This window comes from Sander lucioperca, chromosome 13 (assembly GCF_008315115.2).
Source record: "Sander lucioperca isolate FBNREF2018 chromosome 13, SLUC_FBN_1.2, whole genome shotgun sequence".
Taxonomy (NCBI): domain Eukaryota; kingdom Metazoa; phylum Chordata; class Actinopteri; order Perciformes; family Percidae; genus Sander; species Sander lucioperca.
This window is the reverse complement of record NC_050185.1, coordinates 8,351,758-8,368,802: the sequence shown is the minus strand read 5'-3', so window position 1 is coordinate 8,368,802 and position 17,045 is coordinate 8,351,758. Positions and strand designations below refer to the sequence as shown.

The following is a 17,045-nucleotide window of genomic DNA, read 5'->3' as shown; positions in this document are numbered from 1 at the left end:
CTTTTATCATGCTCTTTATATAATATACAAGTTTACATGTCAAATCTGGCACAAAGGCATACAATACATATAGTTCAATGACTCATACCAGTATTGTAGTCAAGACCACCTAAACCGAGATCAAGTCATCACCAAGACCAGAGTGTATCAAGACCAAGACTTTGAGGGGTTAAGACCGAGTCAAGACCAGGACCAGACCAGTGCCAGACATTCCGAGACAAGACCAAGACCTTCAAAAAGTGGTCTTGAGACTGGTCTTAAGACCAAGACCAATATTGAGTACTACAACACTAACTCATACAATACGAATCTAAAAGGCGCAGAACTCTCCAGTCACCTGCCCGTCAGCTCTGCAGAATTTGTGCTGAATTGTCTATTTTACAAATATTAGTTGTGCTTTATGTGAGTGACCTTGGTTAGTGACGGCATGAGGCTATGAGTCGCTCATCAGGATCGGAAAATCAACTTGCCATTCTCCTGCCGACTCTGCTAACCTGCTGACTCTGCTAGCCTAGCTAGACAGCTGGCCAGTGAAGTTTTCAAATGTAAACACTTAAGGAAAAAGTGGAGAAGATGAGCTCAAGCTGGCAAGACCATGTCTGCGGCCATCTCAAGACTACGAGTCGCTCATGAGGATAGGGAAATCATCTCACCGGTCTCCTGCTGACTCTGCTAGCCTGGCCGGTCAAGGTTTTCAGATGTAAACATCAGAGTAAACAGAGAAAAAGGTGAAGATGGCTATCAGCTATGTCCTATGGCTACGATCCCGACTACGTGGACAAGCAAGACCATCTCTGCGTCCATCTCCAGCTCTACATCAGAGGGGGCACTAAGGCAAGCGTGCTAGCCAATGTGCAGGCATCCGACAGTGAGCTAGGTGGCCTTCGTGATGTCCTTTCATCGAGACTTGGCTGGATCCTGGAGTGCCGGTGCAATTTATCCGGGTGACTCATTCTGCTTTATGATGAATCATGCACAAGTTTAAAGAGCTTATGGGGGGGCGACCTCTAGCTCACCCATGTAGAGCATGTGCCCCATGTAGGCTGAGTCCTTCGCAGCAGCCCGAGTTTGAGTCCGACCTGCAGCCCTTTGCTGCGTGTCACCCCCCATCTCTCTCCCCCCTTTCCTGTCTATCCACTGTCACTATCAAATAAAGGGAAAAAATAATCTAAAGAGCTGATGGGATAACATTTCACTGGGAATGTACCTCATATGATTTCATGTGACAAATGAAATTGATTGATTGACAAGCATGAAACTGTAGAAGTGGTTAAGCTATATTCAGCATACCTTACATGTTTTACAAATGACAAGTATACATATACTAACTATATTTACTTGGACAGATATTCTGTGCCTATCCCAGGTTGCTCAAATAACGCAATTTTGAATTGATGGATGGACTATAAATGTTGTAACTGAGTTACAAAAACCCAGTTTGTGGTCCATTTATGAGTACCTCAGTCCACGGTGGGATGGCTTTATGGTTGCTGTTTTGTTTGAACGCAGCAAATGTAATCCCCATGTTGATTAAACATGTATGAGTGAGATAATATGCTCCATTTCTCTATTTACTTACAGAGTGCATTTTGCGGCCCAGCCATCTGACCAAATTAAATAAACTCTGGTGCTCTCTGGAGGTTTGTTCTCTGTTGTCAGTCAACTGAGCACTCATTACCACTGGTGGTACATGAGGGAGGACAGAGTGCAATGTCTCCAGTTTTTACAACACACAAGTACTGCACACCAAATACATCAATATCTTACACTGTTCTATTACATTATTTACTATATTATATTTCCATAGTAACACAGACAAACACTTAGTAGCATTACTTAAATATATTATATATATATATATTCTACATATACACACACATATCTATCGATCAATCTATATATCGATCGATAGAGATATATATATACACATGTAGAGTTTTATATAGATCTATCTATCTATCTATCTATCTATCTATCTATATATAAAAAACTCTACATGAATATCAGCTACTAATCACTAGGGGTGTAAATCAAACGTTTTATTACGATACAATATATCGATTCTTTGGACAACAATACAATATTTGCTGATATCACAAAGTTTACCACGATACAATGTCCATTTAAATTAAAAAACAAACTACTCTTTTTAATAAAAAATATATATAAAGTGAGAATTTCAAAATAAAGGCGCATCTTAAAGATGACAAAATGTATCGATATTTTCAATTTCTTTCGATAATATTGGATCATTGAGGATTGAATTGATATGTATCGATCCGATTACATCCCTAGTAAATCACACCGATATGTCACTTCACTTGAGACAGTACTGTACTATTATATAAGTTTAAAAACACTGGTTATAGGTACTATACTATTTGTACAGCTTGCCTTGTAATCTTGAGTTAAACAGATCTTGTATAGTTTCTATTTGTATTTCTATTCTTATTTTTATTATACGGTTATTGCTTATTTAACTTATATCTAATATTTATTTTTTACTTTTCTTTATCTGTAGCCTACTTATTTCTGTCCTAGTGCTGCTGCAACACCTGTTTTTGGGATCAATAAAGCAGGGCACCATACTTTTTTCACTGGTAGCATTGGTGCTACCGACCCTCTCAGTTAATTTGCATATTCTAGTTTTGCATTGATGCTAAAGTTGGACAGTGACTCAAGACTTGATATTTGCAAAATATTTTAATCTGAACTTTATCTGCATAGGTATAACTCTCAGTGTCAGCTCAGTTGCGTTTCTTACTGTCAGGCAACTCCAAAGTTTCAATCTTAAACTGTGTTGACCCAAGTAACAAGTTTAGATTTGTCTGCAATGGGCGGGCCAGATTGCCTACCACACGCACACGAGCATGTGCACGCGCACACGCACACGCATACACACACACACACACACACACACACACACAATAGCTTTCCCCTCGTACCCCAACCACTGCGTTAGCCATTATGGTCGAAAGTGGTATTTTTTCTTCTTTGCTTGCTCAGTCAGTCTCTCCCTGCCTGAGCGTTTATCATCAGTGCCGTCTAAGTCGGAACCTCTCGCTGTCTCTCCCTCCACACCAGCCTCTTCCTCTCTCTCCTACTTTTGCTTTTTAAAATAATCAGCTATAGACCTGCTTGATTTTTGGAATACGGAAACAGCTAAATGGATTTTTTCATAAAGTTCTACGTCGCAACATACACACACACACATCACACTGTGCACCGCTACGTACACTTGCATCACACGCTGCGCGTAGGGCAGTGCCGGCGTCGGCACCAGTGATTATGATTATCATGTACTAGCATGAATGCAACCATGTGAAATTTTAGCTTGCACTCACAATATGCACCCATTGTAACCATTGTGGCCTTCAAACACACACTGTGGCTTTAAAATGGCTGGAGTACTCTGGTATTAAGGCAGCTACTTTGTCATGTAAAAAAAAAAAAAAACAGAGACTTTGATTTTCTTCTTCTGGAGCATCAAAACATTTCAGGGGACATTCATCTCATATCTGACAATGAATTTTGGTCTGAAAATACACTGTAATGTTTCTGGTGATTTATGTCATGATGTGTTTGTAACATCCGCCTCAACCATACTGCAGCCTGACATGTTGAGTATTGTGTCTCTCCCCCTCTGCCCTCCTCAGGTTGACCATTCATGCCGAGTGCCCCATGCACCTAGAAGATTTCCCGATGGATGCACACGCCTGTCCTCTGAAATTCGGAAGTTGTAAGTCAGTCCAGATGGTCACAACAAAACAAACTTTAAATCCCACTGCAGAAACAGTGGTGATTGTTCTCTGCAGGAGATAGGCGCCTTTGTTGACCTGGAAAAACTTCAGAGGACTCAAACTGCACTCACCACTAGGAATATGATATCTTGGGATAACTTTCATAGGAAGTGTTTGTTTTAGCAACATAGCACAAGTAGTCAAACACTGGCTTGAAGTAAGAGTTCCCTTGATACATTATCTTGATCAATTCTTACCTAAGAGTCTACAGCCATGCTACTTGCTCTGTGAGGCTGTACTTATACTACTGATATTTGGCAGGTAATGTTTACCATGCCCACCATTTTAGTGTAGCGTGTTAACATGCTACCATTTGCTAATTCGTAGTACTAAATATAAAGTAGAGCTTAGGCTGATGGGGAATGTCATTTGTTTTGCAGCTATTTTGTGCCAATTACTGTTGTCTCTGTTGCCCAGATGCTTACACAAATAACGAGGTGATCTACCTGTGGACCCAGGGAGACGAGAGGTCTGTTGCTGTTGCAGAAGATGGCTCCAGGCTGAACCAGTATGACTTACTGGGACACGTTATTGGCAAAGAAACCATCAGTTCCAGCACAGGTACACTATATGCCTTTCTCAGCTCAGAGAGTAGTATACAGTGTACTTTAAATGAAATCCAATTTGGTGTGTTTTACAGGCTGAAAGTTACATCTTAAACCAGACAACATACTACACTAAGCTTGTATGCCCGCAGTGTAAACAGGCTGGACAGCCAAGCAACATTTTACAGCAGTTTGACAGCTTTTGCAGACCCAGTTCTATTTTGATGGAGGATACTGCAAGCAGTGAACCAACATTGAGTATGTCATGGGAAGAAACTCCTACCTTTGAAAGATAAACTCTTATTTTAGTTTTTCTGCATACAATTTGTAGTAAATTAAATTGCCTTCCTTCTTTTTTTTATTGACATATACTGGCACTCTTTTGTTTGTTATTAGTAACAGTCTTTCTCCAGTTTCTGTCATTTTGGATTCAGCTTGCATTTTTTGAGAAAATGATGACTTTCGGTTTTCGGGAAACTATTCAGCGTATTTACAAAGATAATACGAGGAGGTGTTCCAGAGGTGAAAGTCTTATTTCCATTCTGTTTTGCGCTATAGCCCTGAGTCAACTTCAATAAGCACAGAAACAAAAAGGAAAATCTGCCAGCCCATGCTTTTGATTACATATTAATGTGATCTTAAATTCTCATATTTAAGACTGTTGAGGAAACCTTTTATCTGTCACCCACAATCAAATCACTTTCTATATATTTCCCCATTGGGGGACTTAAAGCATATGGCAACACTAACATAAAGGGATAAAATAACAAGGTACTGTAAGGGCTGGGTACTGAAAAACGCTAGGAAGAAAAAGGCAATTCACAGCAATTATCTTGCAATAAATAATAGAGTTCAACCAGTTCCGACAAAGTGCTGTGTTTTTATAATGTTCATAAGTAGTTATGATAAGACACTGAGTTGCCAGCTCAATGCCATCAATATAATATTTTCAACATCAATCTCCAGCTTTAGGTAACAGTGCAAGAAGTCTGGAAAAGGTGTTGGAAGTACTGATTACTGCAAAGCTATAGATAAAAGGTTACTTCAGTGGGGCAGTTTGCAATTACTGAAAGAGTGCATTGCTTACAACTGAGCCACACTGGCCTTCCATTTTGAGAGATTTAACCTCTTTTGTAAAGCTGTTTGCTCGTGCAGCTCTTAAGAGGTAAGCTACAAGGTAAGAGTGTGTTGAAAGCTGTTGAAATAACAGAACTTTATAACTCTACAGAGAAATCTTTATCTTAGTTCTGTTTGGCGGTTTAACCTTAAGTCAAGTGAATTGCAGAGGACCAACTAAAGTCTGGCTACAGTTACAGAAATTCAAGGTTGAGTCAATCTGATTCCTTTAATGAACTGGTTCAGCTTGTGGGTGTGAAAAAATCTCATTTCTTTAAACTTTAAATCTAATGGACTACAGTGAGCTAAGGGAATGGGAGGATTTGAGCCAGTTCAGCTCTGGTTAGAGTCTGCTCTGAAAAGACACCTCAGGGAATGAGAGGCTGGTTTTCTCATATCTTTGGAACACAGATTACAGACATGGCAATGAGAGCTGGTGCTTAGGGGAACATTTGCTGCCGTTGGTGACAAAATCTGAGCTGTAGGAAATGCTTAATATCAAGGGTCAGAAGAATGACGCAAGCAGATGTTCTTCACATCTACAGCAAAGAGAACTGTAGGAAAACATAGATATGTCTTTAAAATAATACTCCATTGAAAATCTATATCATGAGAATCAAAGGCTTGGCAGTGGTTGAAAGATGGCTCTGAGAACGTTGAACTGATCCTTTGTGGAGGAAAGCAGACCTCCACAAAAGGATCGAGCAACGTTTCAGAGCCATCTTTCCAGCCTAGATTTTTGGTGGAGCATTCCTTTAAAAGACCTTCCTTTAATCAAAATATTCAAGTGATGAGGGAATATTGTTGCTTAACGTAAATTAAGACGTATTACAAACAACACATTTTACCTCAGTATTTTATATCTCACCATTTTAGTTCTCGGACCATTATGATGCTCAGAGAGATATATTGACAGATATATTGACATTTAAAAAAAAAGGAGCTACATTGGGCAACAGTATTTCATACAAGCTCATTTTCCAGACTTCCAGTACTTTTTTCTATTAACATTTGTACCTCACCTTTTGTACCTCACCAATTGTCCTCAGTTTTTTTATGTGAATAGTGCAGGTTCTGCTTTGCCATGACTTCTAACCCCATTCACAAAAAGGACAATTATGCACATCTGCACCAAAAACATTAAAATCAGTGAGGTCGTCTGTCATTTCATTTGTTTCCACCCTTTCAAATTCAACCTTCTATGCTTGTCTGAAAAGATCCTAGTTTAAACTGAAGTGAAATTGAGGTCAGTTATGTGATTATTTATTTATTTATTTTATTTTTCTTTTTTCAAAGTACACATGACAACCTCTTTGGAATCTTTCTAAACACGTAATGTCTTTTAAGCAACATTTTCTAGGTTTTCATAGGGGGCTGAAGACAATCATATGAGCTACTTTGATGATGCAAATGTTCTAACTTTAATAAATCTTACTTTGAATATTTCATCTTATGTTGCTCCCAATTGGGTATAGTATTAATAATTATGACCCTGTGTGTGTGTGTGTGTGTGTGTGTCTCTCTCTCTCTCTCCCTCTCTTTCTATGTTTCTCTCCTCTCCCTTAGGAGAATACGTAGTGATGACAACATATTTCCATTTGAAAAGGAAAATTGGCTATTTTGTGATTCAAACCTACCTCCCGTGCATCATGACTGTCATACTGTCTCAGGTCTCCTTCTGGCTAAACAGAGAATCGGTTCCTGCTCGCACTGTATTTGGTGAGTGCCTTCTTCTGTTCATGGTACAACCAAAAGAAATGATGGAAATGAGTGATTTAAAAAGTTCAGATCATTTGATGGAGCTTTTAAATTATGGGCAAAACAAATTGCATTTGTTCACCATCAGATGATTCAGCAAATTGCTAAACAAGTAGAGGGCTAAAAAAAGATTCCCCTTGGAAAGTTCCAATTAACATAACGATGTACAAAACATAGCTGCATTTGGGTGCACATGGGCATGAATGAGCAATTTATTTTTTCCAAAGCTTTTATCACAGTATTGACTTTCTCCAACCTCTGTAACTGCAAGCACTAATTAATCAAAGATAAGTCCAAGCAAAGTTGGAGAGTATCAAATTAGTAAAGTGTGGCAGGTGATAGACGATGTGTTGCATCTCTTGAAGAGGATGTTCGGCTGCTCTTTCAACTATATCCACAGCAGCTCTAGGTCATTTAGGAAGAACCAGACACATCCATTTAAAAAAATGAGATAATCCCACCAAAGTCACCATGGACTCATGATAAGGGTCAGATCACACATTTGCAGTAGTGGAACAAAATAAATCAATTTGGTTTCAAGAAAATGGCAGAGGTTCAGATCCTCACCATTTCGAAAACAGTTCATTAAAAAAAAAAATTCTAATGCTATTCAAAATGTGTTACCCTCCCTTTGTACTGAGATTATTAACAGCTTCAATTTGTTGAGGACATAGTGTCTGCTTAGATCACCCCATACTCAAAAATTAGATGTAATTTTCCCTTCCCCTCTTCTTTCAATTGTTGATGCTGTGCTGCATAATCTATGGAAGTGCCCCTTCACCTCCTGTGTTCGTTGAATAATTAGCATTTTGATTTGGAAATTAAGCACACATGTACATGAAGTAGCACACATTGTACGATGTTGAAAAGCATGCAAAACAAGGGGCCACTCTCAGGGAGGAAATAAAAGCCTATCACAGCTACCTATTCCCATGCATTCTTTTAAATAACCATAAGACACACACACACACACACACACACACCCCTGAACCTTGAAAATAATTTCAATCGCACAAGGAATTGGGCTACATTTGTATTTTCACAGTGGAATGATTGAAACATTATCCGTAAAAGACACAGCTCCCAGCGGTGTTCACATCTGTGTTTCCCTGTTCACACAGTCGCACTGATCAGCTCACATGAGGATCTGTTCTTAGCTGCTGCGTGTTGCAACAGTCATCAGCAACTAAACTCATTTTTAATTTCTGTTCCCTGGTAGGCTTTCAACTTGTAGTTTGTAGGCATGCTTGAACACTGTTCTAATGCAACTACTTTCCCCCTGTGAGGAGTAATACTCTAATTAAAACAGAAACATGTTGGAATATAGGCAATTCATGCAAAATGCAGTACCAGAAAATAAATCAATCTCTGTCCTTAAAGAAAGTGAATAGTTACTATCAATCTTTTTGTCACAAATTCTAATTCCTCACCCATGACTCACTGAAATGAGTTGACCTCTCCGTTCTGCAACACAGTACAAATTTTGTATAGCCCACTGTTTATCTATTTTCCATCAGATGAGATAGATTGGAACAGATGAAGTGATTGTTTTTATGTGGTTGGGTGGGCTACCATTGTCAGAGCCACATTCCATCCCTTGCAGCACTGAATTTCAAAGGCCAGGATGTAAAAATGATGTGTGTAGATGGAGATGGTCTGCTTTAACTTTTACGTGTGCTAAAGCCTTTATTGTAGCCAACATTTGCACATAACTGCACTTGGGATGGCTTACACTAAATGTACGCAGGACAATAGCATGTCTGTCTCTGTGTATAAGGTAGAGGAAATGTAGCATTTTTACAACTTGGGTCATGGTTGGACATTTAAATGGACTTATATTCGTAGTTTGTTATTGAAGATATTTTGGACCTTGCAACTATACTTGACACAGCTTTATGAGTGCGTCTAGGATTCCAGAAAACACATGCTTCCAACTAGTGGTTGACCGATATTGGATGGCCGATGACAGATATATAATGCTGATATGTTTTTTTGCATCTGATAAAATACAGATGTAGCCTCTTTGTTTTTAGTCCCAGACAGTTGCAGTTAAGAGCAGCAAGTTGTAATGCAGAAAACAAACTTTCCCTGCTGCAGCATTTTCTACAGTTTGCCTGTTCATCTTCTTCTCATAAATGGCCCCACCCTCACTGAATGTTCTCTCAGCATCTCAGAGGGGTGGGCTTGAGCAACTCAAGAGACTGTCTATCACTCATGGCTCACATATGTACGTTCAGCGAACAAATCATTAAAAATCACTCAGTGAGTGTATGCCTGCGAACGAATCACGTTCGCTCGCAACTGACTGAGAGCTCAACTGAACTGACTGAGAAATGAACAGATCGTTTCAGGAAGGGATTTAGTTTGTTGACTTACTTGCTGTTTGGGAGTTCCAGGTGAACTCGTGATGCAAGGTAAAGCCAGAGGCTACTGTGGTCAAGCCGTCAGAGCGTGCACTGAAATGAGGGGCGATTCAACTACTGTTCTTCTTGTAGGTGTATATGCTGCTCCTGTCAGGTCTAGAAAAATTGCATCCACGATACCTACAGCACAAGGAGTACGGTCATGTTTCAGAATTTTGGCACCGGTTTGGTACCAAAGTATCGGTTCTTGTGACATCCCGAATTGCTTTGATAATAATCTTGTTTTGTTGTAGTTCATACGAATAACTTGCAGCATAGTCCTGAAAATGCAAAGGAAAATCCTCATTTTCAAAACATTTGGTTGACATGTGGACAGCCACTAAAAGGCTTCACAGTTACACTTGCTTACCACCCTACAACGGTCAACACAAAATGACAAATCTGATAAATGTTGTACTCGTTGGGAGTAGGAGTGGGGGCTGGGGATGCCCATACAATAGTTTTTTCGAGCCATCTAATCTAGTATAGCTGGTTGAAGGCTTGCTATCGCTACAATTCCCAACTAACGTTATTTGCATTTTCTCACTAAAAGACCGAAATCAATCTAACTATACAGACAGTATGTTGAACTTTGAAAGCTAGGAGTTTTTTACGCTTATAATTTTAAATTTTACATTTTAAGCCCACAATTCAAACCTGAAGTTTCTCTTACATGGACACGGCTTCCTGGTTTCCAAAACTTCTAAAAACAAAGCCATGATGGCAACACCTATGCAGAATTTGACCCAGGTTGAAAAAAAACTTAACTTTCCTTAAAGTGTTTGAGCAGAAAAGGATCTCTTTACTAATGTTTTTTATTTTATCCTCAGGGGTCACCACTGTCCTAACCATGACCACCCTGAGCATCAGTGCTAGAAACTCCCTTCCTAAGGTGGCCTATGCCACAGCCATGGACTGGTTCATGGCTGTGTGCTATGCCTTTGTCTTCTCTGCCTTGATTGAGTTTGCCACAGTCAACTACTTCACCAAGCGCAGCTGGGCATGGGATGGGAAAAAAGAGGGCATGGAAATAAGGGTGAGTGATTGTTATTTATATAAATTCTTATTTTTTGATCAATGGATATGACACGGCCACACTTTTGTACTGAACCAACATTAACAATCAGAAACACGTCATCCTAAAAACAAAAAACGCAACCGTTTTTCAGAAAGGAGTTTATTTCCGCTTTTTTTCTGCAGATGAATTGTTCCCCGTCTTCTGATTTGTTAACCCTGTTAAAAATGCTCCAACTTGCTCAGTAAGTCCTTATTTTACACTGGAGGAGTGACGTGGGCAAAAGGCACTTTGGAAACAGTGATAGAAAGTTCCCTACTTAAAGTAGCCCAAAGTACTAGATAAAGACAATAAAGAGAGCTTTTATTTATTCATTAACAGCTAAATGGAACAGGGACAGTGGGGCGGAACTGTGACAGCAAAAACAGAGGTAAGCTCCCAGATGGCAGCATATGTCTCACCCTAAAGTCAGTGTACGCTCATTTTCCCCACAAAAGATAGCCCCCTTACATCTAGTCTGCACGTTATAGACACACTGATTAAAAAGTGAGTGTGCATTATGTGCATTATGTAAAATGAGTCACATGAGGCTGACATTTTTATTCTAAGCATGGAACCTAATAAATCAAAGTTTGCAGATTTTTAATTTGTCAATAGTCTTGGCCGTTTGTGTGTTGTTTATGAAGATGGTGAGTGACGGTGAGTTTTTTGTGCTTGACTCAATTTAAGGACTGGTTTTATTTGGAGGACGCAGGGGTCCAAACGAGATGCTGTTCTCTGAAGCGATGATGAAGTCACATAAATAAAACCCTGATAAGTCCCTTATGATAATCTCCGTGCCTAAATTTAGCATGATTTCTATGATGTTTTATAAGTTATCACATCAAATGAAATATATTAGAGGCATGAGACATATCAGAGCAGGCACTGAGAAGCAGTGAGCAAAATTAAAGCACATGGTCCTGTGCTGAATGTATAAAATACTCTATCCAGTTTATAGCTTCAAAGAGGCTCATTCGTTCCAGTAATGAAAGGAACAAATAAATTATTTTACCATTTTCGTATGGGTCGTGTGATTGACAGAATCAGGTGTCGGTAGTGTGGTTTGATTGACAGTACTAAGAGGTAGACTAAAAAATATGCTTTCCTCCTGTCAAAAAATGTATTGCAACTCCTAAATAATAATAAATGGTTTGCCCGGATGTTTTTCAAGGTAAGTTACCTTAGCAGACCCTCGCATGGGGTTGAGAAGATGTTAAAGAATAGCACAAAATTAAATTCTGTGTACAATCTGTAGAACCGGTGGGGTTTACAAAGTCACACTGATTACTAACAAGCAAGAAAGCTGGCAAACTACGAAGGACAACAATTGCTCAAGAATCAATAAATAAGTAAGTTAAATGTATAAATAGATACAGATATCGATAATTAGTTAATGAGATAGGAGGTCCTAACCTCTGTCTAAAGCAGGATTGGTCAATTATCAGAATAGGATTTAAGCAACCCTTACACTTAAGTAACTAGAAGGTCAAAAAGGCGGCAATCCTCAGCCCACTCCCAATCTCCACCCTAAGGCCTTAAGCCCTCAACCCTAACAGACTTAACTGACGTCACGGAGAGCGAGAGCGAGAGGCTGCAACGGCTCGAAATGGTGCGAATAGGAATAGGACAGCACTTTGCGGCCACATTTTACATTACCTTGATGACGTCAAAACATGTTAAAATAAAGTGTCTGCGAGAGCCCTCAAGCACTCGACGATTTTACAGTGGGACAACCCTAAGCCCTCACAGACTTATCAGGAGCGCACCTCAAAGTCCGCGAGCCCACGAGTGTGGAGATTGGGATTATCATTTTATTTATCTATTCCTGTATATTATACATTTATTTATTTATTTTTTGAAACTGAAGTGCAAGAAAATGTGTAACTTCATTACTTAACTTTATATTAAATTAACTAATTGTCTTGTCTCTGTTTTAACCCGATAAAAGTCTCATTGAGCTTAAAAACTACTTTTTAGGAGAAACCTGGTCAAGATGGCAGCACAAAAACAGTGTTAAAACAAACAAACCGTACAGAAAGCATAAGCAGGGTAAGGTGAATTACTAATTGTACAGCTAAACTAAGTATAATGTATTCATTCCTGAGGCATTTCTATACTCTATAAAATGGAGCAGCACACATGGACAATGGCAATATTAAAAAAAAAAAAAAGTAAAACATTAAAAGGATGGTATTCTGAGTTTGGTGTTATGCTTGTGAATAACATGAAAATCACATAAAAAAAACATTATGAAACAGTCCAATATGGTAAATAGTGGCTAGCAAAAAGCTGCTGCTGTGTTGCTGCTAGCACATTAAATGATGGAACACTTCGATCAGACACAACATAGGGAAAAACATATTTCTTCTACTGCGACAGACGGTGCCACAAATCTATTTCCTGCTACTAATGTACAGACTGTTTGACACAATCAGTACAGCTTTTCCAGTTTTTTTTCCAGTTTGACATTTGGTCCTCTGAGTGATTGGCAGAAATGCACATTGCTGCCATGGAACTTCTCAGGCGGTGAGAATAATTTGCACTGTTACATTGCAGCAGAGTGGAGGGTTTTTCATTCTTCGTTTTTTTTTTTCTTTTGATGCTTCGTCTTAATGGCAACAGCCTGGGCTGCGTTCTCAGGGGCTGTGCTGAGCATGCAGTTGTCATGATAGATAAAAAAGAATGGGGTCACGGAGGGAGACATGGCAGTCACTGCACCCTCCCCGCAAGAATGAGCTACTGGAAAGCAAAGGGATCAGACTACACACACATGACATTTTACAATAAAAAAAAGGAACCTATAGGAGGAGAACCTATAAGGAAAGAGTGGGTTTTTTTGTTTGTTTTTTAGTAGAGAAGTTTTAGCTCAGTAAGTCTTTTTGAAAATACCATCCCCAGTCATCAGAGGCAGGGTTTCAGCCACCACTCTAACCGGAACCAAACGATGACTTCATCGCCCTCAGGCTCCTTCTTTTATAGGACTGAAAATAGTGAGCTGTAGACGAGTCAATGTGCACTAATTTACTTGGCTTACTTTGTCGCCTAACGTTTGACAAGCGATCTACCTAATTAGCTCTTCCCTCACCGGCTGAAGGTGTGCTTATTACAGAAGTTAGCCGGTGGGGAGTTTGGTTGGAATGAAAGCCTGCGTATTCTCGGCACTCCATGACATATGATTGGACACTACTGTGTTAGATATTATGTGCTGGTTTCATCCGCAGACACAGGAGCACTGGCTCATTATGCAGCGGGCTGCACTGCTGGAGACAAGGAGAGATCACTGTTTCACATGTATGCCTCACACCTGCAGCACAAACGACTAAATCTAAAAGACATTTCAACATTATAGGTTGTTAGAAAATGGTGGAGACAGCATGACACTTTTCTGAACAACAGGGAAGTTGCTACAGCTAAGTTCATCCAAACTTTTTCGTAGCAAAGTTATGATTGGGAATTCAGTGGAAAAACAACAAACCTGAGCTGCCATTTCTGGAGGACTCTTATTATTACCTTTTTTGAAGTTTTTCACACCATTTTTGTTTGCGCTGGAGGTGTCGTTATGCACGATTGTTTGCTCCTTGGAAAGCTTCCTCATTCTGTAACTAGGAATAACCTTGTAATATAGCAAGATGAGGTGGTTATATCTGACTAGTCTCTCCACAGCGCTGTGGAGATAGGTCTGGCTACACCACACATACATTCTGGGACAGGAGAAGAAAAAACGCGCTGGGTTGTTTCAGTTGTTTCTCTAAACCAATCCCAATCGTCTTGGGCGGCGTTAAACTCCGGACGCAGAGACGGTGGCTCTGCAAAATAGTCTTTGGATGGAACTTGTTTTGGTGGACCATTTGCACCCCGCAAAAGAAAACCCCACATCAAATAGCCGTTGCAGCGGCCCGGGTTCGAATCCAACCTGCCACCCTTTGCTGCGTGTCATCCCCCATCTCTCTCCCCCTTTCCTGTCTATCCACTGTCACTATAATAAAGGGAAAAGCCTCAAAAAATAATATAAAAAAATATATATATATTAAATGAAGTTAACTGTTCTCACAATACAGTAACGTGAGCTATTTAAATTAGCTGGATACATGGTTAAACGTAATTTACTCTCACCAGTGTATCACCGTGTGTACTTCATCCACAGCAATCCCCGCCAATCGATCCCAAAACGTCCCAGTTAGATAGTAAATGCCTACACATATTCTTTGTAAATCTTTACAATCATTCCCCAAAAGAACCAAGACAGCCTGCCTTATTGCACCATCCAAATTTTATTAAAAACTTGCCATTTTTAGCATGTAGCTTGCTAGCTCAAAGGTTGTCGTTTCCCAAAGCGAACAGAGTTTGAGAACGGCAACACACACAGAGAGGAAGGTGAGGGACATCCGACGAGTGAGCCACGCGGGGGATGTCAGGCAATTATCCCTGAAATGTACTTCCGTTGATCCAGACTAATATCTGGCTAGCCAGCCAAAACATCAACACTGCATGCAGAGATTTAGGTAACCTCTAGCACAGCCTGCAGTGATTAGATCAAGCTCAGGCCACCTCTACAACTACCAGATTTACAAAAACTTTGTGCAAGTGCTACTAAAAAACACACACACACACACACACACACACACACACACACAAACAGGGACATCGTGGCTTCCTAAACACAGTCTGCACACTTATACACCCACATGCTCACATACTTGAGGCTATTAAATATGCCAACACCTCATCTCCAATCTTAGATAGGGACAGACTGTCACACACTGAGCTCCAAACAGCAGGACACAACGAGGCACAATTACCCCCAGGCTACTTAATCACACTAAGAGAAATTCTGATGCAACAATTTGCAGAAGTTACAAAGACAAGGTAAATAGATGCATTGTATTCGGGTGTATTTTGCCTGCAGCTAGCCAAATTACTTTGAATTATTTTGTGCGCAAGAATCTTTGGCCGGAGGTAAATTATGTGCTGTGTCACATTAGGTTCATAACAACATGCATACAGCCCAATGCCATATGTGGTTTCCCCAATAATTAGACCATATAAATTAAGGCAGAGGACAGCCCAGCTAAATAGCGACAGAAAATTACTTTGCTTGGCTCGTTTGGCAGGTTACTGGGCAAAGAACATCCCTAATGCCAAAGACTGAAGAGTTTAGGGGACTATGATTAAGGTCATAGAACACGTTATAGTAGCCATTCGCCTTCCCTGCTGACAAAAGCCATCGCTGTGATAGAGGAGGCGCATGGTGAGTGTGGAGGAATCGATATCCTGGGAACGTATCTGGTTACACAGGGGGCATCAGTGTGACTCTCTCTCCCCCTGCACTAATGACTTGATAGACCCATTCAGGCAGCAGCCCACCATTTCTCTGCTTAATGCAATCAACTGGTTGTGAGCTTTGTTAGCTCTCCACAACCCTTGCTGTTTGCAGAGGAGCTCTAAAGGATCATCCTCCTCCTGTTACCCTGCTCACTTGACGAGGAAACACTGATCACACTGAACGTGTTTTCTCCTCAATCCTGCTGCCTCCATCTCTTCGGACAGACTTGACAACATCATTGTGATGTCTCCTGCTAATATTATTCCACTGTGTGTCACACATGACAATAAAAAGTGGTCTCCCTGTGCATAATCGTCCCACAGTGGTCGAGGTCAGACACTGAACAAACATATAGCACATGTCTTGCCACACGGAAAGTCGTTTTTCTGCCTCCATTCGGGAGGGTATGTGAATATTGAGGCTAAAGACCCAAACAAAACATTTGGTGATGAGCTGTGTGTGGAAAGAGATGCACGGTGAAGAATTTTGGATGACGGGAAAGAGAGGACATTAGTTATGCTAATTTAAAAGATGGAGTCAATGGAAAAGGAAGGAGAATTAAATGAAGCTGAAAAAGTAGAGCAAAAATGAAAGCTGGGCTGAAAGCAAAAAGGGAAAACAGGGAGCATTGAAAGTGAAACACTCCGTTACATGACACACAGTGCTTTAGTTTTGCTGCGGATCTTTAAGTGGCCACAGTAGGGATGAACGGTGTGAAGAAAATTACCCCAGTTCGGTTTCACACACTGCATGCCACACAGGAAACTAAAACTGTGCCCGGTGATCAATCTCGGTGTCCTACTTGTTCTCTCACATTTACCGTGTGCAGTGCACTGTACTCTTTTAAGCTGACAGGATCCTCTGGTGATCCAAGTTTAGTAGGAGGCCTCATGATACGATATCATCACGACACTAATGTCACGATACGATATTATTGCAATTTTTTTAAACATATTGCAATATTCTGCGATATATTGCAGTTTATTACCTTTTATCCAACTTCAAATTTTTCCTCAATTACAAATGATGTCCCCAAAAGGAAAC

General features: G+C 40.1%; 1 protein-coding gene across 3 annotated transcripts in view; it reads left to right on the top strand.

Moving 5' to 3' along the window:
- gabra3 (gamma-aminobutyric acid type A receptor subunit alpha3) overlaps positions 1 to 17,045 on the top strand; it is a 109,531-nt gene that overhangs the window by 90,197 nt on the left and 2,289 nt on the right. For all 3 annotated transcript variants that reach the window (XM_035990992.1, XM_031310983.2, XM_035990993.1), the window contains 4 exons: positions 3,657 to 3,739; positions 4,218 to 4,361; positions 7,028 to 7,180; positions 10,452 to 10,657. In XM_035990992.1, coding sequence (XP_035846885.1) covers positions 3,657 to 3,739; positions 4,218 to 4,361; positions 7,028 to 7,180; positions 10,452 to 10,657 — 586 coding nt within the window. The remainder of the gene's footprint in view (positions 1 to 3,656; positions 3,740 to 4,217; positions 4,362 to 7,027; positions 7,181 to 10,451; positions 10,658 to 17,045) is intronic.